The 22,149-nt window shown below is 42.9% G+C and overlaps 1 protein-coding gene across 1 annotated transcript; it reads left to right on the top strand.

Annotated features, from left to right (window-relative positions):
• The first annotated feature begins 1,618 nt into the window (after nucleotides 1–1,618).
• LOC144269215 (ovomucoid-like) lies at nucleotides 1,619–21,573 on the top strand. Its single transcript, XM_077824732.1, has 7 exons — nucleotides 1,619–1,676; nucleotides 2,889–2,914; nucleotides 3,981–4,110; nucleotides 5,178–5,313; nucleotides 8,577–8,628; nucleotides 18,227–18,252; nucleotides 21,528–21,573. The coding sequence occupies exons 1-7, from the start codon at nucleotides 1,619–1,621 to the stop codon at nucleotides 21,571–21,573; spliced, it is 474 nt and encodes a 157-aa protein (XP_077680858.1).
• The last annotated feature ends 576 nt before the right edge of the window (nucleotides 21,574–22,149 follow it).

The following is a 22,149-nucleotide window of genomic DNA, read 5'->3' as shown; positions in this document are numbered from 1 at the left end:
CATATCTGTCATGTAAATACCTTGCAATGCTGGCTACAAAAGTGCCATGCGAATGCCCTGTTCTCACTTTCAGGTGACAATGTAAATAAGAAGCGGGCAGCATATATCCCATAAATGTAAACAAACTTGTTTCTCTTAGCAATTGGCTAAACAAGAAGTAGGACTGAGTGGATTTGTCAGCTCTAAAGATTTACATAGTTTTGTTTTTGAGTGCAGTTATGTAACAAAAAAAATCTACATTTGTAAGTTGTACTTTTACTATAAAGAGATTGCACTACAGTACATGTATGAGGTGAATTGAAAAATACTATTTCTTTTGTTTATCATTTTTACAGTGCAAATATTTGTAATAAAATAATAATATAAAGTGAGCAGTGTACACTTTGTATTCTGTGTTGTAATATAAATCAATACATTTGAAAATTTAGAAAACATCCAAAAATATTTAATAAATTTCAGTTGGTATTGTTTAACTGCACAATTAAAATCATGATTAATTTTTTTAATCACAATTAAATTTTTTGAGTTAATCGTGTAAGTTATCTCTGATTAATCGACAGCCCTAATTTATATATAGGGTAATGTCTAGAGAACCTAGAGAACTCTACTTTCATGAAGTGCTTGATGAGAGAAGACTGTGTGCGTGGAGGAAGGAATAAAGCCTGAATGTTGAACAGTTTTGGCTCTCGCTCTTCTTATACTTGAACACTGAACATATATAGAGAGATTTAATCAGGAAAATAATATAACCTCTGAGGTAAGTGAATCTGGGCAGTGATACTTAGGGAGGCAAGAACCTGAGAACTGCTTAGACAGGATCCATCATTTTCCTCATCTGTTCTATTTGTCTACAGCTGTAGCATCCATGGGTATGACAATGCTGAATATCTTGAAATAGTGCCAGGTAGACAAGGATCAGGCCCTGTAGGACTATAAATCAACAGCAACGTGTTGAATAGAACCTGGAGCAACTGAATGTTTCAAAGGGGGATGAATTCTGAGCTATGAAAGAAAGGTAACTGTCATCTTGGAAACTGGTGGTTGGAGTGGAACAGTCCATTTTAAGAAATTTGGAGTATAATTGGAAATACACAGCAATCAGCCAATACATGCTGCATTTGTACAGTGCCCTTGTAGGGTGTGAAGGAACCTAAAGAGAACCTAAGGTGTGAAGAAACCTAAAGGGTTTCTTAACAATGCAAAGACAGTTTACTGGGTAGTTTATGAGGCCCATAATGAAAATTTCCACAAAAACCTGTACATTATCAAAAGACTCACTGTGGTCTGTAGTTTTTTTTTTTCTCTTTTTTTTTTTCTTGTCATGCATCAACCCACAATGCTTATGAAAATGCAGAATTGTTTGGCACAAAAGAACAAGATGCCAAAGGGAAGGTTGAGAAAGAATGTATCATTCCAAGCATACTGGGACTTCCTCAAAAAAAACAAAACAAAAAAAACCCTTGTTCTGGTATACAGTATCATTGGTGGCTTTTGCATGTGATTTTCTAATCAGGATGGAGGTTCTGGCCTTGAGTATAAATATATGAGCGCTCCCTCTGGGGTGGACTGTATCTACTGAGCAGAGCAGAGCAGTTAACCTAGATTGAGCATCTCCACCATGAAGACAGCTGGTGTCTTCATGGTCCTCCCTCTGGTACTTTTATGTTGCTTCTCAGGTGAGTACTCTTTGTTGTAGCCTCTTTAGAGTAGGGTGACCAGACAGCAAATGTGAAAAATCGGGATGGGGTGGGGGTAATAGGAGCCTATATAAGAAAAAGACCCCAAAATTGGGACTGTTCCTATAAAATCGGGACATCTGGTCACCCTACTATAGAGCCATGTGTTTGCTGCTTCCTAGTCCTCTGGAAGCCTTGACTATTAAAGGATAAGGTCAGTGATATGCTTGTTTTTAAGAAGAATCCTGAGATCCAGCCTGTTTTGCTTGGATAGTAGACAATCCAGGGAACCATAAGAGTACAGGTTAATGTTAATGTCCTTTGACAAAATCTCCCCTTTCCCATGGTGCTGTGAAATGTACCATATGACAATTGGTTGCAACTAGAGATGGTGGTAAAACATTCAGTTTCAAAATATCAATGAAATTCAAAATTCCAAAAAACTTGGGGGAAATTTCAGTGATTTTTGGTGAAATTCCTCCCCTCCCCCGGCACCTTCATTTTTCAACCAGCTATTCAGAAGGTAGACATTCTTCAAGTTTTTGAATTTTCCGTTTTTTAAAACACTTCTTATTATGGCAAAGTTACCATAAAATGTTAACATGCTACATCATACATTACTTATTAAGGATCAGGTTAATATTCAAAGAACTTGGATTCAGATGCCATGTGTATAACTGGGACATCAAATTTGTGAAAGGACTCATTCCAAAAAGAATTGAAATCATTTTGAAAGATGTTACTGAGAAGACTAAATATTAAGGACCTGCTTAACATCCATTGACTTCAATGGATTTCTAAGCATAAAGTTAACTTCCTGGCTTGTAACTTTCCTGCCTTATTCCCACTCCTCTGCACAACGCGTCATGTGAAGCACTGGATCCATGCGCTGAGAACTCCTAAACAGTGCCAATGACTGAAAAGGTTTTTGAATGATCAGGCTTAGAAGAAAAAAAAAGTTTTCAAAAGTTGTAAGGTGCTATTAGTTACCCTGCATCTTCAGTGGAGTAGAAAACCTGAAAAATGTATAGTAATAATAAGCAAATGATAAGCCCCTTATTATATTTTCAAATGGTGCAAAACCCCACATATGGCCCATTTGTTGCAGAAAAAGAGTTCAATGAACATTTTTCTTGAATTAATGCTTATAACCTGATTTCCGTTGCAGGGATTTGTCTCACTGTACATTGAGTATCCATATTTTTCTTCTAGGTATTGCCAGTGAACCTCCGAATCAGGTTAGTCCAACTCTTCCTGTTTAGTAATTTTCACTCTCCCCTAATCATTAGGGAATTGCATTGTGGCCAACTTTTCCGTGTCGGAAGAAACACTAAAACTAGTTAAGAAGGTCTTCAGATATTAGTGATGAGTGCAGTCTAGGAACCTACTTCAAACAGAGTAGTGGGCAGGGCTGGGTTAATCAAAAAGCAAAATGACCCCAGTTATTATCATTATTGCTATTAGTTATTATATATTGGTACTGTGGTACTGATATTTCCAGCTGGGATATAGGAATACTTATTTTGGGGGTGGATTAAAAAGTTCACTTTCTATAGGAAAGAGGATATCCCCATGTGTTTCATATGGTCAGTCGCTGAGTTTACCACATTGATAGTAGATAGTAATGCTGGCTATTATGGAACTAATATACCCCTAAAAGAATGAACAGTAACGGTTATCTTTCATTCATCTATATGTCTAGAAAATAATATATTTACAGTTACAGAATGATTGTTGTGCTTATCCAAAACCACCAAAGGGCAAAACCCACTGCTGTACATAGTGTTTTTCCTTCCAAATGCTTTACTAACTACACGATATTCATAGAGCATCATGGAAATGCAACTAGCACTTGGGCAGAAAGTAGTTCCAAACTACAGAGCACAGTATCCCAGTGGTAGGGAGGGGAGAAGTACTAGCAAAGACACATGGAAAAATCCTACTCTCACCTGTGTCACAACTGTTCTTCTACCTTCTAAAGCCAGGGCTGGCATTAGGGGGTAGCAAGTATGGCAATTGCCTGGGGCCCCATGACACAGGGGTCTCTGTGAAGCTACATTGCTCAGGCTTCAGTCCTGGCTGGCGGGGCTCAGGGCCCTGGGCTTCAGCCCCATCCATCTGCCCTGGCCTAAGTGAGTCTAGTGCTGGTTCTGCTTGGTGGACCCCCTGAAACCTGCTCGCGGCTCCCGAGGGGGCACCAGACTCCTGGTTGAGAATCACTACTCTAATACACCCCAAAAGAATGAACACTAATAGTTATCATCATGTATTCATCTGTGTGTCTAGAAAATTATATATTTACAGTTGCAGAATGATTGCAGTGCTTATCCAGAAGCAAAGGGCCAAACCTTCCTCTGTACGACAGAGTACCATCCTGTCTGTGGCACCAATGGTGTGACGTACAACAACATATGTTTTTGTGCACCAGAAAATGGTGAGTAAATAAATCAATATTTTCTATTAGCAAGAATTAGATCTACTGCGGCAAATGATACAGGAATGCTGAAAACTTAGAGTGGTCAAAGAATATTAATATGAATATATCTGTCCCAATCACATGTTATACATCCCATGTACTTCTGTGTAATTCCACAGTGATCTTATGAGATGTATTGCTGTGCAGGGACATTCATTTTGATCTCTTTTTGTGTTTCAAGGGAAACTGGAGGCAAATTTAACCTACTGCATAAGGGAGTATGTATGAAAAAGGTAAATCCAAGTGTATTCTATTTTTCATTAGCATAGTGTTTTTCCTTCCAAATGCTTTACTAACTACACGATATTCATAGAGCATCATGGAAATGCAACTCTCACTTGGGCAGAGAGTAGTTCCAAATTACAGAGCACAGTACCCCAGAGGTAAGGAGGGGAGAAGTACTAGCAAAGACGCATGGAATATCCTACTCTTACAAAAAGGACCATGGGCTTTGTAATACTGACTTACAGGAGACAGAAACTTGGTATGCCAGATCTCATCACCCCCAACATAAACCCCATTGCTCTCCCTGCCTCCACCTTTCCTCCACACACACATTGACTATAGGCAACTGGTTTATCACCTTTGGGAGAAAGAAGGGCTGATCTAACTGATAATATTTCAGCCTCTGATTCCAGGCAAAAAGATGTATTTCAGGGTTTCAATTTAAAACACAAAGCCATCCCCTCCACCTGAAAGCAAAATATATTCCAAATCCCAAGGCTGCCAACACAGTAAAGGGGAGTAAACCAAGACGTTTATAAGAATGAAATTGTAAAACTCTATTAGTAGTATCCATGTAGTCTCTCTTCATATTCTTGTACTAATGAGAATGAAGTAAACAGTAAGTGAACTTTTTAATCCACCACTAGAATAAGTATTCCTATATTCCAGCTGGAAATATTTGTACACTGTGAAGTCATTAATAGCAGTTGACTCCAACCAGGTTCAGGGCTTCACTGTCTTATGGCACCACATAAGGAGATGCTGTTTCTGCCCTGAAATGCTTCCAAATCTTCACTCAGATAACTACTTCTTCATTTATCAGATTGATTGCAGTAGATACCCACGCAAGATATCCTGCCCACGAATCTATGCACCAGTCTGTGGAACTGATGGTGTCACTTATAGCAATGAATGTCTGCTGTGTGCAGAAATCTTGTAAGTCCTTGAATATTACCTTTGGAATAACTGAATCAATGGTAAGAGATGCTAAGAATAGTTCTCTTGTATAAGCATTTTCTTTATACAGGGATATATCAATGTCCTGAGGTAGCTGAGTCCCTGACTTACATCCATATTCTTTTGACCTCTTCTGGTTAACCCCTATGTCCCCCGGACACCATAGCTAATATGATCCACTATCCCAGGGATGGGCAAACTTTTTGGCCTGAGGGCCACATTTGGGTGGGGAAATTGCATGCAGGGCCATGAATATAGGGCTGGGGTTGGGGTGCGGGAGGCGGTGCGTGGTGTGGGAGGGGGTGCAGTGTGCAGAAAGGGCTCAGGGCAAGGGGTTGGGGTGCGGGAGGGAGTGCATGGTGTGGGAGGGGGTGCAGTGTGCAGAAAGGGCTCAGGGCAGGGGGTTGGGGTGCAGGAGGAGTGCAACAAGGGGCTTAAGGCGGGGGTTAGGGGACTCAGGGCAGGGAGTTGGGTTGCGGGGTGCAGGAGGGGTTTGGGGTGCAGGCTCTGGCCCGGCACTGCTTACTTTGAGCGGCTCCAGGGTGGCAGCAGCGGGGCTAAGGCAGGCTGCCTGCCTGCCCTGGCCCCACGCTGCTCCCGGAAGCGGCCAGCACCACGTCCCTGCCACCTCTGGAGGATGGGGGGAGCAGAGGGCTACGCGTGCTGCCCTCGCCTGTGGGTACCTCCCCCACAGCTCCCTTTGGCTGCGGTTCCCCGTTCCTGGCCAATGGGAGCTGTGGAAGGTGGTGCCTGCAGGCGAGAGCAGCGCGTGGAGCCCTCTGCTCCCTCCTGCCCCAGAGGCTGCAGGGATGTGGTGCTGGCCGCTTCCGGGATCGGCGCAGGGCCAGGGCAGGCAGAGAGACTTCCTTAGCCCTGCGGCGCCACGGGGGTGGCAATCCCATGGGACAGATCCAAATCCCTGATGGGCTGTAGTTTGCCCACCCCTGCGCTATCCTCTAGCTCAGGGGTTCTCAACCTTTTACTTTCTGAGGCCCCCTTTCCCCCAACATGCTATAAAAACTCCACGGATCAGCTGTGCCACAACTGGTTTTCTGCATATAAAAGCCAGGGCTAGCATTAGGGGGTAGCAAGCAGGGCAATTGCTTGGAGCCCCACACCACAGGGGGCCCTGTGAAGCTAAGTTGCTCAGGGTTCAGCTTCAGCCCGAGGTGGCAGGGCTCGGGACCCTGGGCTGCAGTCCTGTGTGGTGGGGCTTTGGCTTTCTGCCCGGGGTCCTAGTGAGTCTAGCGCCGGTCATGCTTGGCGGACCCCCTGAAACCTGTTCTTGGCCCTCCAGGGGGCCCCAGACCACTGGTTGATAACCACCACTCTAGTTAATAGGTTTATCTTTATGCATGCACCTAACTACAAATCCCAGATCACAATGGGAATCCATGATTGGTTAACATCAGATCCATGGTGACTTCCATCGGGATGATGAGCCTCACATTCCCAGTAACTTCTGAGATTATATCAGAGAGAATTTGATCATTACAAATCATCCCTCTGAAATATTCCATATGTTCTTAACTATTTCTGTAATTTCATAGTGAATTCTGGAGAGTTTTACTCACCAGGTAGACAATTTTATTATTCACTGACAATAATTGTCTTCTCTCTTTCAACTTTTCATCCTGTAGAAATGGGGCTACCATAGGTCTGGCGCATAAAGGAAAATGTAAGGAGAAGGTAATGGCACATTTTTTATTAATTATCATTAAAATTGACATGTCACACAGTATAAATCCTGGTCACAAAAATGTTGATAACACTTGATAGATGGAAAAATGCTACTCTTACGCAAAAGGCTTTGGGATCTGTAATGGTCACTTAGAGAAGACAGGACCTTGATTTTCCAGATCTCATGACCCCCAACACAAATCCCACCTCCTTGCCTTCCTCCCTGCCCCCACCACCTCTCCGCACCCAGATTAATTATAGGCAACTGATTTATCACCCTTGGAAGAAAGAAGGGCTGATCTAACTGATTATGTTTTTTCAGTGAAGCAGATGGTGTTTCTTATGACAGTGAATATGGTGGGACTTGGAAACCATGGTGATTGGGGCATTTTAATTATTTATTATACAGCAAAGAGATGGGTTGAAAGTATGGCCTTTGTGGTAAAAGGAAAGCTGGGGAGATATGAAACTCGGGTTCTATTCCTGTTTATGTCACAGACTTTCTGCATGACCTTGGGAAGGTCTTGTAATCTCTCTGGCCCCTGATTCTGCTTCTTGAAGTGGTCAGTTCATGACGCAGTGGCAGCATAATAGAAATTAAAGATCCCCACAGAGTACGCCTGTCTAAACGTTTTCTCCACAACCGTCTCCATTATCAGAAGGTCTTATAATATCTGTAGCCCTGATTATACTTCATGACATGGTCCACTTATGCCACAGTGGCAGCATAAGGGGGTTTAAAGAGCCTCTTTACTCCCATCTCAAAGTTTTCTCAGCACAGTATCATACTAAAGTAATAGCTGTGGGTGCAGAAAAGTAGGGATGGAGAATCTGGCCCACTCTGACTTTCTTCCCAATATGTAAAATGGAGATCAAATTACCTGCTTCCTAGAGAAGCCTCATTGCTTAAAGAAAGGTGCTATGTTAGCTCAATAGATGAGTCTTACAACAGATGACTTATTACTCCCAACAACAAATGGGGTTATAATGTCATATAACTATGTAAGCAGAGTCAGGATGAGCTCCACCCTGACATCTGGTGGTGAGGTGTGGCAAGTTGTGGAAAAGAACTTCAGGGGCCAATCTCATTTGCATAGGCACACCCACCCCGCCTAGAGTGAGGCCATAGCTGCCCAAATGGTTACTTTGGCTGCTGTGGGATCCCCAGTGTCTCTGTTATTGGGGCAGGAAGAATAAATTGTTATTACCCTGATTATGGGAACTGTGCTTGGAACTGTACTTGGCCTTTTGTTATGATGAAGGGACTCACCATCAACTAAGTAGCACTCGCTAGGCAAAGATCATGGGTTCCAAAACTCTGTGAATTGAGAGAGACTGGGGACAAGTATTAATACTTGGTGGCATGGGCCCCTTGGTGAGGCAAAAAATTGGCAAAACATGCCAGATAACTGATCAAGATATCAGAGAGGATTAATATGAATATGTCTGTCTCATCAAATGTCTTGTACTATACAGTCCATTTCCTTTATTTTTTTACATGTGACAATGAGATGTTTTATTTTGAAGAAATACACATTATGCTTAATTTTTCTCTTTTCAAGGATAACTGGAGTTAACATTGGCATAAAACATGAAGGCGTATGTAACCGAAAGGTAAATCTACACATATTATATTTACACTAATATAGTGCTTTTCCTCCCAAAGACTTTACAAACTATAGTATGTACACATAACACCAATTATGTAGTCATCACTTGGGTGGAGAGCAGCAATTAATTTGCACACAGCAAACTAACCAAGTAGTGAGGGTGGAAAATATTGACTGAGGAGATATGTAAAATCTTACTCTGACAAAAATTGTCATAAAAACTTAAATGTTCATGCAGAGGAAACAGGACCATCTGCTGATTCTGAGAGACCTATGCACAGTAAATTGTGGGGGGAACTGAATTGATCTACCATGGAAGAATGAAGGACTCTGTGGAATTTTATCTTGTGAAATCTAAATCAAATAGATAATGTTTAGATTAGAAGGCATTTTTGAGAATTTGCTCATACAAGACTGTTGCATTGAGATCATTATCTCCATTTTCCCTCTGTTCTAGTTAAGCTTTTATACGTCACTCATCCTAACAACTCTAAATATTGTCTCTCTCTAGATCAACTAATGGAAGAATTGGCATAAAATAGAAAATATTATGCTTCAGTATAAATGATAAATTCTTCTGATTCCTTTATGTAAAGATATAGTTGCCATTTGTCCTGTTCATCCAGCATTCCTGATGGCATTACTGTCTTGAATTGGCGGTTCAATAAAGCAAATTTAGCAGAAATTTTTGCCTTTGTTCTTTTATCACCACAAAACATTATTCAATGATTCCCTCAAGGAATCCCACAAACAAACTTTTCTCTTCATTCTCTATGAAATGAATAATCCAAAATTAAAAGAATCAATTTGATAATAAATGTGTTCTGGGATTGGATTCTAGTGGGGAGTCCACAGGAAACACACACAGTGGAGGACCTGAGTTAATATCAGTGTTCCCCTGGAATCAGTCCAAGGAGCTGCTGATCAAATAATAATCCAGGCTGCACCCATACATTCACCTTACTCTCCTCACCATCCCCTTAGATAGCTACCTGGGCAGCTATCAGGATTTTCATCAGTCCCTTCATGCTGGGTAAATACTTTGAAGGTATGGACAGATTTCTGGTAACACAAAGTTGTGCCTCGAAGATACATGCAACACTAGTCATCCAAATTAACTTGCCAACCATCCTTAAAGGTGAAGTGTACATTGCATATGCTAAAGTGTATATTTTCATAATCCAAGAGAGATCTGTTAAATTGTTGATGTCCTAAGCAAACATCTAAAGACCTAAGATTAAAATCTTAACAAGATGCTTTCCTGTTCTGTCACAATAGAACTCATTAAAAATCTTTCATTTCCAACATAATGGTCTTAGATTTCAGTTTTTTTAACCTTTTGAATCTACTTTATATAGTACTTGTATTAAATTGCTGTGGAGGTGGTTTGGGAATTGAGTTGTTTGATTCTGAAATGAACGGTGTCAGGAACACATCAAAAGAAATGATGAGGGATGAAAGTAATATTAAATTCTTACTGGTGTGTGGACCAGCTCCAGCCCCCGGAAGGGGTGGGGCCTCAGGCGGAAGGGGCGGAGCTAGGGGGTCAGTATCCCACAACCAGCCCATCCGGCGACGATTTAAAAGGGCCCGGGGCTCCAGCTGCTGCCGTGATAGCGGCGGCCAGGAGTCCCGGACCCTTTTAAATCTCCAGCCCCGGGGCAGCTGCCACTTTTCTCCCCCCCACACCCCCACCAGCAGCCAGGGGGGCAAAAGGGGCAATGACATTAAAGCGCTGCTGCGGAACGCTTTAGCATGGGCTATGTACTGGCCCGTACCGGCCCACTTTCACTCCTGGAAATGACACCTTATTCCATGATGCTCTTATGCCTTTATAACAGCTGAGGGATTCCTGCACACAAACAACTTCAGGGATGGGAGACAGAGGTGGGACTAGCTGAAGATACAATACAATATGCAACCTCAATTCTCCAAATCTTATAGGAGGCCTGGAGTAAGTTTTGATAAGCAAGGTTGTGGATTATTTACAGCATTAGCAATTAAATAGCTATTAGGAGATATGGAAGTCTGGGTAACATGTTCAGAGAATCAAGATTCTACAAAATATACAGAAAATATTCTAGATTTTACCCCCTGCAAAGTTCTGACACTTCTATCCCTCCATAGTAATTAATACTAATCCCCTCATGGGACAGTCCCATTTATCATCAGCAAAGCAGTTCTTCCCTTCTTTAGGTCTATGTATTCTTGTTAGAAATGGGAAGTCAGAACATGTCCTTCACAGGCAAGGGAGCTTCTGGTGAGTTTTCACTGTAGACTCTCACTCTCACATATTAGTCACCCTGAATTTCTGCCAAGGAGTGAGGCATGAAAATTTTGTTTGCCAAGTAAAGTTTGGTTCTTGTCCTATGTCCTTCTACATACTCAATATCCTAATATCCAGATGCTAGCTGTATCTGCGCTTGGGAGAGAGTAGGTATGTATGTATGCTACGCTGGTGCCATCTAGTGCTGCAACTAATGTTCTGTCAGCAAGTTCTAGATTTTAAATTTCTACAGAACATCAACAAAGAACAAATTTATCTTTTCAGCAGAGTCTACCAGCTCCCCACTGCTGGTTTTCACTGTTCAAAGGAGAGGCCCTGTCAAGGATGGCTGGATGCAGCTACCTTCAGTTCAGACCTTACACATCAGTGCTACTTCTGGGTCCATGGGAGCATTGCGAGTAGCGTGAGATTGTTTGTCTTCATGGAAGATTGAATGCAGGTTCAACCACAAGTTTTCCTCTTAACCCACTCAGTAAGCAGACCCCCAACTCATCATTGTCATCAATCCATTCTGGCACCACCCCCTCCTCCTTATCCTCATATACATGGTGAAGCACACAACATATCCCAATCACATGTAGGGAATTAAACATTTTATTAAAACTGTTAAAAAAATTATATAATACATAGGTTGAGAGAAGAGTGTCTGTACATCTGGGTATAGTGCTTAGATTATCCACAAATACAAAGTTTGTTTTTAGAAGTCATGTGATACATAGAGTACATAATCAGCAATAACCCAAATTTAGGAGAATAAATTTAACAATACGGTTTAGGTATTAGAATCCGAATACTCAGGTATGTCACTCATGAAAAGTTGTACAGAGATTTGGTTGTGGAAAGCAAAATATATCAATGAGTGGAAATTGTCCCTCAGTAATCACATGTAGGGAATTAAACATACTACAGTCTAAATGAGTCTGTATGCAGCACTATTTTGCTTTCAGTAAGCCAAAGGTACATTCCACCATCCTGCACTTTCTCAATATGTCATTAAGGAGAACAATGGACTAGCTCACCCAGGTGGAAAGAGGCCAGACATCTAGAGCACCTTGCCAGCGCATCTTGTGTAGGTGTCCATGAATGTGCCACAGTGTCCACAAGAGCTTGTGTGATGATGGTATCATACCCTTTCGTGTTAAGATACTCACTTGCTTCAAATGGCATTCAGAGGATGTGTATGTAGGCATGCTGCCAATCACACCTGCACAGCTCAAGAACCCATCCATGCAAACACCACAATTATTTCAGGGATATTTCCCAATTCTGTAAACCTGGCCTCGAGCACAGCATTAATTGCCTCATGAACTTCCAAGACTACTGAACCAGCCATGGATTTGCAAAGCCCGAACTGATTGCTAACAGTTCTGTTAACAGCCTGGAGTTGCCAACTTCCACAAGGCAATAACAACATGCTTCTGGACCATTAGTGACTCTTTCATCTGGGTGTCCCGCCACTCCAGGGCCAGGGCAAACTCCTCACACATGGGAAAATCCTGGGCTCCTACCGGTCATCCCATGTTTCTAGCACAATGTAGTGCACCACTCTGCACTTGCAGTCATGGTCTAGAAGCAGTGGTCTGCATGGCTGGGGAGAATCTACCCTGAAATACAGCATCGATTCAGTCCAAGTCTCCATGGTCCCAATCTGTTGTTGTACTTCCGCGTGTTACTGCAAGTAACTGCCTCTGTCTTCTCCAGGCTAACAGCCACTTCTGAAAGGCTTACTACCGTCTCTTGACAGCACCTTCTGCAGAGGCCCACCAAAGAAACACTGCACATTCCAGAAGAATTGGCAGCTGTTGCTCCCAAGCAGAATCCATACCTTCAGCCCTATCACACCACTTCAGGTCCCACAAGGAAATTTATTTCCCAGGCCTAGACCATTTCCACCCACAATCCTCAGAGTGGGTAGCTAATTTGTCTCACAGCACCCTGTGAAAGCAAGCATAGAGTGACACAGTGAATTAGTGCCCAGTGACATATTGGATATGCACCTATGTATCTGTATTATTTCTCACAACTAGACAGAGCTCTTGTGCTGACGTGGGGCATGACCATAGCATGCAGATGCAGACAATGTGGTTGCACTCTAGTGAGTGAGGCTACTGTGCATAGACTAACTTGCAATTGCTTAACCTGTGGTTAGCCTGAGTAAATACATAGCCACAGGCTTTCCTACTCCACACCATTAAGTCTGGTGTTTTGGCCTTCTCTACAGTGCCTAATTTGTGCCAGAGCTGAGCCCTGGCACCTCTAGGCTTGGCAGTTCAAAGCCCCGTTATCTCTGGGCTTGCCACGTTAGTTATGAAAGTAAAAAAATTACTTGAGCCCTGGCACCTAATTGCTTGAGCCCCAGCACCTCCTTCATTACAAATTAAGCACTGCTTCTCTAGTGGTGGCTGGTCCACACATAGAGGTTGAGGAACCTGCTACATTTGTTGTCAAGAGTGGTGAGCTCTTTAGTGCCGGAAAAACCAGCCTATGCTTTTTAAATCCAGCAATCCCAGTTCAAATCCCACTGCTGATAACCCACACAGGAACATCACATTATACATGCAACATTTGCAGAGCTCCCAACCTCGCCAGGTCACAGTTTTCAAAAGTGGACAGTGATTTAGGCTCCCTCATTTTTGGGTGCCCAAACCTGAGACATTGGGTCTTATCTCCAGGGGTGAGGAGCACCGACAGTTCCCATTGACTAGGCCCAATGTGACTCAAATTGAGTACCCAAAACTTGAGGCACTACCCAAAATCAGTGACTACTTTTCAAAATATGGCTGTAGATTTTTAAACTTTCCAATAGATTATTTTGTATTGTGTGCTACCTAATTTAACTGGTATTTAAAGTACAATAAATACTCAAGTTGTTTGTAAAATTCTTGTAGGGAAGAAAAAACTGATGTTTGTAAACAGGAATAAGAAATATTTATTTATAGAATCTCACAGTGCTAGGCTAGCCCTGAGGATTTTAGGAAAATTTGGAGAAAATAATCATTAAAACCTTCCAGTGTGTAAGAGGGAGAGCTGCAAACCTTTAAAAAATACAACTAATTATTTTACTTTGGTTTTGCCTTAGACTTTCTTGAAAGACAGAGAAGGCTTTCAGAGCAGTGAAATATGTGAACAGAAAATTAAAACCTGGTGGGGCTACCATCTGTGAGTTTTGGAGAACACCTTGTATGGCATGACTCTTGCACTGCCCTACTTTTTTAGAAGGTTTTGGAGCACAGCCAGGAATTGCAGATTAATTACTGCTGATTCATTGGTTCAGGTGTGGCTTGTTAGACACCACTTTTAATATAAAGGAGAAGGCTTCTAACAGAGTCCAAGTGGGTGTGGGTGGAACACAGAGAAGACAGAAAGAATCCCAGAAGCTGCTAAACTGGAGGAGTGGGTTTAGGCTGGGAGTGCTTATGGTATTGATTTGCAGTTGCCCTTTTATTTATAAATCAGCCCTCAGGAGGGTGATTTTTTTTGATTCGCTGAGTATGTTGTTTCTATCTGGAGCTCACAGGCCACTCATCTAGTTTATACCCTAATAAGGGAGAAATGTTCACAACTGATTTTTTTACCTGCACAATGTGTTTTCCCCATTATACTTAGGGCCAGATCCTGACATCAACTGGAGTTGAGGCTGTTCAGCATCTCGCAGGATTAGAGCTCTACAGCACACTTCCTTAACTTTATACAAGATGCACAGTAATGACTATACTAGGGGCAGTGATGAGCTGCCAAAACCTTAACAACTGGTTCCCGCCTCACCCCATGAGGGGTTGTTGCCCACCCCTGACCCCCAGGACTTCTGCCCTATCCAACCCCCTGCGTTCCTTGACGCACCCCCCCACCCCCCCAGGATCCCTGCCCCATCCACCCCTGACTGCCCCCAGAACTGGGCAGAAGGGTCTCGTGAGCCACCGTAGTGGGTGCCACCCCACCCGTAAGAGCCAGAGGGACCTGCCGGGGGGCAAGGTGGGGAGTCCCGGTGGTGCTTACCTGGGGCAGCTCCCAGGAAACATCCGGCAGGTCCCTCTGGCTTCTAGGGGCGGGGGAGCATAGCTAGGGGGGAGCAGGGGGAGTGGCCGCTCCCCCCGCTGATCACATCAAAAATGGCGCCTTAGGCGCGGACTCCCTGGGTGCTCCGCGGCTAGAGCACCCACGGGGAAAATTTGGTGGGTGCAGAGCACCCACCGGCAGCTCCCCACCCCGTCCCGGCCCCAGCTCACCTCACCTCCACCTCCTCCCCGGGCTTCCCACAAATCAGCTGTTCAGCGGGAAGCCTGGGAGGGCTGAGAAGCAGATGGCGGCGGCTTCACACTCAGGCCGAGGGTGGCAGAGGTGAGCTGGGGTGGGGAGTGGTTCCCCTGCGCCCCCACCCCAGGTTACCTGCTGAAATGCGGGCGGCCCTCCTCGCGCCCCCCGCCCCAGCTCACCTCTGCCTCCCTGGGCCTGAGTGCGAAGCTGCTGCCTGCTTCTCAGCCTGTCCCAGCTTCCTGCACGAACAGCTGATTCGCAGGAAGCCTGGGGGGGGCGGAGAAGCAGAGTGGGGCAGCGCGTTCAGGGGGAGGCGGAGGCAGGGCGGAGGTGAGGTGAGCTAGGGACGGGGCAGGGAGCTGCCGGTGGGTGCTCTTTTCCCCTTGGGTGCTCCAGCCCTGGAGCAGCCATGGTGTCGGCGCCTAAGGCGCCACTTTTGGCCGGTTAAATTTAGAAGCCCTTTTAGAACCGGTTGTCCCTTGCGGAACAACCAGTTCTAAAAGGGCTTCTAAATTTAACAACCGGTTCTAGAGAACCAGTGAGAACCAGCTCCAGCTCACCACTGACTAGGGGCACATGTATAATCTTAGGCCTTTCAGGGAGTTCCTGAGATATCAGTACTACCCAGGCGCTCTCTCTGAATTCATTCTCTTGATCCATTTCCATAGGTTTCTGAGAGATCTTACCCCATTAGCGATTGCTTGCTTCCCCCTTATCCCTATATAATGTGAATGCCTCACATGGACTCTAGAGTTCTGTACAAAGGACAATGGGACAAGTGACATTCATTGAGTCCACAAATCCCCATGGCAGCCAGTCAATACTGAACATATTTTCACCTACTGTCCAAATACTGGTCACACCAAATAAGTGTTTCACAAGCCATGACCCACTCATAATGTGATTCATTTTGAAAATGTCCTTTAGAAACAGAGGTCTTTAATATAAACCCATACTGCTGAGTGTCATGTTTTGATGTAGGACCTAATCATAATCTACATAGACAGGCTACTGTATTTCACCAGCCCAAGCTAAGGAATCACTATTAAAAATGTGAACGGTAGCAGAATGGTCCAGTTTTATGGCAGTAAACTGGAGATAATTGAGCGTAAATCTCTGCTGCTGATCTGAGGCAGGGTCACCATGTGATGCAAACTTTCCTCATATTTTCTGCAAATTATGTTTTGAAATAAACATTCCTACCTGCCTGCAACTGCCTGCAGAGAAATTCCTGTGTCAGTAATATCCTTTGCAGATGATTTGCTAATCCAGGTCCCGAATCTGATTACTTCTATAGATATACAGAACTATATATATCTGCGAACACAGTCGGGGGTTAATTGCAAGGATACCTACCCAGCAAAGTACTAACAGAATCAGCACAGACCAAACACCTGTCTTTACCATGAAGCTAAAAGGTGCCTTTGTGTTCTTTTTCCTGTCATTTTGCTGCTTCATTTTAGGTGAGTAACTCTCTCTACTCTGCGTCATGTATTAAACCCTATGGCAGACAACTCTGGCATCAGAAATCTTGACTATTAAATAATAATGTTGCTTTCACTTATTTTCTTAAAGAGAAGATGAAGGTAAACATTTTGAAAATTGGGTGTCAAAAGTTAGGCACTCAGTGCCAGATTTATAAAGGTTTTTAGGTCCCTAAAGATGCAGATAGGTGCTTTTGAAAATCTCACTGGATACCTATCTGCATCTTTAGGTGTCTAAATACCTTTAAAAATATGGCCGTTCGAGCTTGGTTTTCAGAGGTGCTGTGCACCCTAAACTCCAACTGAAGTCAATGGGAGCTGCAGGTACTGAGCATTCTTGAAGATCAGGCCCATAAACCCTAAATAAGTGGTCTGATTTTCAGAGGTGCTGACCAGATCTCATTGAAGTCAGTGGGAGTTACAGATGGTCAGCACCTCTGAAAATTAGGCCAGTAAGTTTGAAACTTTGGCCTAAAGCCCTGTCGTCTATGTGAGGTGTGGCACTTTTCCTCACATTAGGAGTTGGTGCCCAGTGGTCTTGGCCAAAATTTTCCCTCCCCTTTGTTGTGCACTGGGATGTTGATTATTGCTCTCCACCCTATAGGTGGCTGCACTTCAGCACTAGATATTGTTTGTAAAGCTTCTGGGAATTGTATGGGATGAAAATGTGATGACAGGAAATTACATAGATTTAAATAATTTAGACACAGAAATCAACAATTTGCATTCAGCTGGGCTAAGCTAGTTTTTGCCATGTTTTAAAGGTCTTTTAGTTTCATTCTGTTAGGTGTTTTAGTTTTGCTATGCTTCTCCTTAGCAGAGCATAACTCCTAAAACAATCAGTGATGTGAAATAATAAAAAATGCTTATTAATTAATAAAGTTAATACACAACCCATAAATGCCAGTAATATTAGGTGATGTTTGCTGAGTTAGAAACTGCAACCTGGATTTGTGCTGGAAATGGCCTAACCTGACGATTACTTTAGATAAGCTATTACCAGCAGGACAGTGGGGTGGGAGGAGGTATTGTTTCATATTCTCTGTGTATATATAAAGTCTGCTGCAGTTTCCACGGTATACATCTGATGAAGTGAGCTGTAGCTCACGAAAGCTCATGCTCAAATAAATTGGTTAGTCTCTAAGGTGCCACAAGTACTCCTTTTCTTTTTGCGAATACAGACTAACACGGCTGTTACTCTGAAAACTGCATTCTATTTTTCTACACACAGACTATTGCATTTAATCTCCTTCAAAGATTTTGTCTTATTCTTTCTTTCCTATCCTGTAAGCATCCTTACAGCTCCATAGTTAAGGGTGCATTGAAATTTGCAACTAAAGCAGAAATAAGATACCTCTGTTAGACACTTAAATGATGGAAATTATTTTTTAAAATTTACACACCTGCTCTTTGGAATCATTTAAATGTTTTATAATAAATTCTAGGACACATTCTGCTAACTTTCAAGGGTCCATTTTAAATATTTCCTTTTGTAAAGTCCATATTTAATACAAACAGACATCTATAGACCATCTCAGATCATTGGCAATATTCATATTTGTCTGTTGTTTTTTCAGGAGTCACCGCTCAAGGTGGGCGTCAGGTAAGTACAGTTCTTTGTGTTTATTAATAGTAAATTTCCTAGGATCTCTGTCTACAAACAATATTTTGGCCAAATTCTCTGTGTTGGGGAAACTCTTCTCCCCTAAAACTATGGGAAAAGCTGGTTGCATCAAAAATGAGAACTATCCCATTGCTCTATTAAAATTAGAGGGTATACCTGCGATTCAGATAGATGGTCTCCACACAGTCAGACTGATTACTTTTATACACTATTTTAAATGACACAACCACTGGTTAGAATGTGTGAGATACAGAGAAACAACTGGGGAAATATTTTAAAATATGTCTGTTGCCACAGCGAGAGAGATTTCTTTCTATATCATATATGTTAATTACAATTATTTACTTAACTGACTTGAAACTGGCAAATATTGAGGTTCTTCTTAGATTTTTAGCTCTGAGCCTTTGTCTTCTGGTTTATCGTTATTAGTCTCATTATGGGAGTGACTTGTAACCGTGGAAAAAAACAAAATAGACCTTCTCCTGCGAAATATCTGCAGTATTTTCCTTTTCTTCCAGCAAAATGAACTACTTTTTCCTCACCCCATTCTAGATTTAGGAAACAGTGAAAAACATAGCCCCTGTGTGTGCTTTCTCTTCTCAAAAGATCTAGTGAAGAGTGCAAAATGTCCACTCAAATGTCACCTTATTAATTTTGCAGCCTGACTGCAGGAAATACAAAAATCGAGATGGAACCTGGAGAGGAGGCTGTCTAAGGAACTATGCACCAGTCTGTGGAACAGACGGCATCACTCACAGCAATGAATGTTTGCTGTGTGAAAAAATCTTGTAAGTACTTTTATCGTTTCTTTGATGAAGTGAAATCACTGGTGGGAGCTACTAATAACAGCTTTTCCATTTAAGTATTTTCTTCATAGAGGGAAACATCAATTTCCCTAGGTTTCTTATCTCTTGATTATTATTTAATATTGATATTTTTTGTAATGCACAGATCAGGATGGACAGCCCTTTGTTTTGATTGTGTTTAATACCCGAGTGTCCTCTTCCGCTTACCTTCCAATATTCCCAGGCCCAGATCCCCAAAGGGACTTTTATGAATACTTAAATAGTCAGAGTCATTGGGACAGAGTGAGCAAGAGAATGAACCTATAGCCTGGTAGTTAGGGTACGTAGCTGGGAGACCTAGGGTTCAGTCCCCCTGCTCCAATGACTCTTTAATCTTTTACCCACGGTGGAACAGCTTCATCGGGGGAGACTGAGGGAGCCTGAGGGAGCCCTCATCAGAATATCCCACATCTCTGAAGTTAGAGCACCTCTTGAGAAGCGTGGGAGACCCTAGTTGAAATCCTTTCTTCTGCCTCAGGCAGAGGAGGGATTTGAACATGGGTCTCCTACATCCCAGGTGAATGCTCTAACCAAAGGGCTAAAAGTTATAAATTGGGGACCACTACCACCCCTCCAGATTTTGAATGGGACCCAGAACTGAAGGTAGCCTCTGAACATGCCTATTGGATTGAGCCCCACACATGAGATAGGCAGGTGAAAGGCTGTCTTTCCCAGTTAGTGAATCACTCTGGGGCTTAGGTGGGTTTAGGAAGCAGTATGCATGCTCAGAGACAGAAACTTAAGCACCTAGGGATATTTCTCCCTCAAAATGTAGGTACCAAGTGAGTTTAGGTGCCTGCAAGGTTTGGTGGGAATTTTGTGGATCGCAGTGGAGCCTAAAACTGGGACTTAAGCACCTAAATCCCATAGTTCAGTGCCTAAGTCTGGCATTCAAGCACCTAAGTACCTTTGTGGATCTGGGTCCCAGTGTCTTCTTGATCTGCTTTAGGCTCTAGTTAAGATGTTCATAAATTCCCCAAACTACAAATCCCTGAATGTGACAGGAGTCAGAGTAAGAAAAGGGACCACCTGGCTAATTTAAACCTGGCCAATAAGCACTGCATGCTTGATAACCTACATGATAGAAAATGAAAATGTATAATGACTGGGCCTTTGCCAGAAAAACAGCACGTGTGTTTCCTATATTCTTTTAATACTCTCTGCTTCAAACTGCTTACCCAGTAATATATTTTGTTGTTTATTCACCTTAAAGTAAGATACTCCTTCCCAACTTTATTTCTACTGATCGTACTCTTCCCTTTTTGAAATCCTCTGTTTTGTCATCTCTGAATTTTCTTTTCTCCAAACAGATTAAGTACATCAGGCTTAACTTCCTGCTATCAGATTTATTGTTCTACACTGCCCCCTGTCCCAGGAACTAATGTCATTCCTGGGGACAAAGCTCAGACGTGTACTTCTTAGTGGATCAAATCCTCCCATTGGGAAACTAGCATTGCTCCACTGATGTCTATGCTGATTTGTAACAGCTGAGGACCTTGCCCCTTGTTCCGTATGGGCTTTTACAGTTCACTGTCATGTCCAGTAATGGCATCATTTCTCCAGCTCAGATCCTGTCTCTCCCACATACATTCCTCTCATCATGTCCTGTCCCTCCTGCCCACGTATGCACATTGTCCCAGAACATCTCCCTCCTGGGCATGGAATGTGCTGTTCCTGCTGCTCAGGGCCAGCAGACAGGTGGGTAAGGGAGTGTAAAGCTGCCAGTACTGGATGTCTTCTCCTCGCTGCCTGCCTTATTGGGCTGCATTGAGAGGCACAGTAGGGTTGAGGAAGCCAGCACAAGGAGCACTGAAAATGGGACTTGGAGGAACGGGCAACTTTAGTTGTGTTCTTAGCAGCCCTGAGAGTAGTGCCTAATAGCCAGGAGGACAAATCTTGCCCATTCCTTGCAGCCCAGCTGACTTTACAACTGGTATGAGCAAGAGAAATAGTGAAGCAAACCTATGAGTGCCATTCTATACACTTAAACACCAGCAGTTACATGAGCTTCTCAAGACTCTTTTCCATTGCTCCCAGGTTATGATTCTTGGAAGCAGAGTATATTCTTCAGTCATTATGAATGTGTAACTCCCAACAATGTGGGTGTGGAATACATTTTTATAGATTCTGACTTGGTTTCTTACTGAAGAGTCAGACTACAAATACCAGCACCCGAGTGGGCAGCCTGTGGATATGGCTGACTAAGGAAGAGACAGGTTCATATTGGAACAAATGGTAAAACATATCATAAAAAATATACACGAACAGGGTTGGCCCACTCTATTATCTCAAACTGTATCGTTTATGTTAATCTAACTAATTTAACAGCATCCTTATAACAGTTTTTACTCTTGAGGGTGACTACCATGTACTTACTCATAATGGCTAATCTTTCTTCCTCTTTTCCAGTGAAACTGGAGTCCCCATTGGCATAAAGCGCAAAGGAGAATGTTAGCACAATGGTAAATCCAGGGCTTTTATTGATTAATTCAGTGTCAGTTTCCTTTGTTTGATGTGTGGAATAGAGGACTATTTGGAACATTTTACTGCTCTGGACTAAGGCACTGAGTTCATTTTGTCTGTTTTATAACTGTCTCTTCTCCCCCTCTAGGATGAATAGTGGATGAATTGGTGTAAAGCACAAATAGGAGGTGTTGTAAGAACTCTGAGCAAAGAGTCTCAAATCATCCTGTGCACCAGGGGCTCCTAGTGGCTTCCCCCTGTCTCCTTATGTTTGTTCAATAAAGTAAACTGAAAAGGTTTTTTTCTCATTTTATTTTTCAACACAAAGCAGTATATGCTTTTGCGGGGTGTCAAGGTTCCTCCCCCACTCTGAACTCTAGGGTACAGATGTGGGGACCTGCATGAAAAACCTCCTAAGCTTATCTTTACCAGCTTAGGTCAAAACTTCCCCAAGGTACAAAATATTCCATCCGTTGTCCTTGGATTGGCCGCTACCACCACCAAACTAATACTGGTTACTGGGGAAGAGCTGTTTGGACGCGTCCTTCCCCCCAAAATACTTCCCAAA

The sequence above is a fragment of the Eretmochelys imbricata genome, chromosome 8 (genome assembly GCF_965152235.1).
Source record: "Eretmochelys imbricata isolate rEreImb1 chromosome 8, rEreImb1.hap1, whole genome shotgun sequence".
In the NCBI taxonomy this organism is placed as follows: Eukaryota; Metazoa; Chordata; order Testudines; family Cheloniidae; genus Eretmochelys; species Eretmochelys imbricata.
Note: the sequence above shows the minus strand (reverse complement) of the source record. Positions and strands in the feature narration are given on the sequence as shown.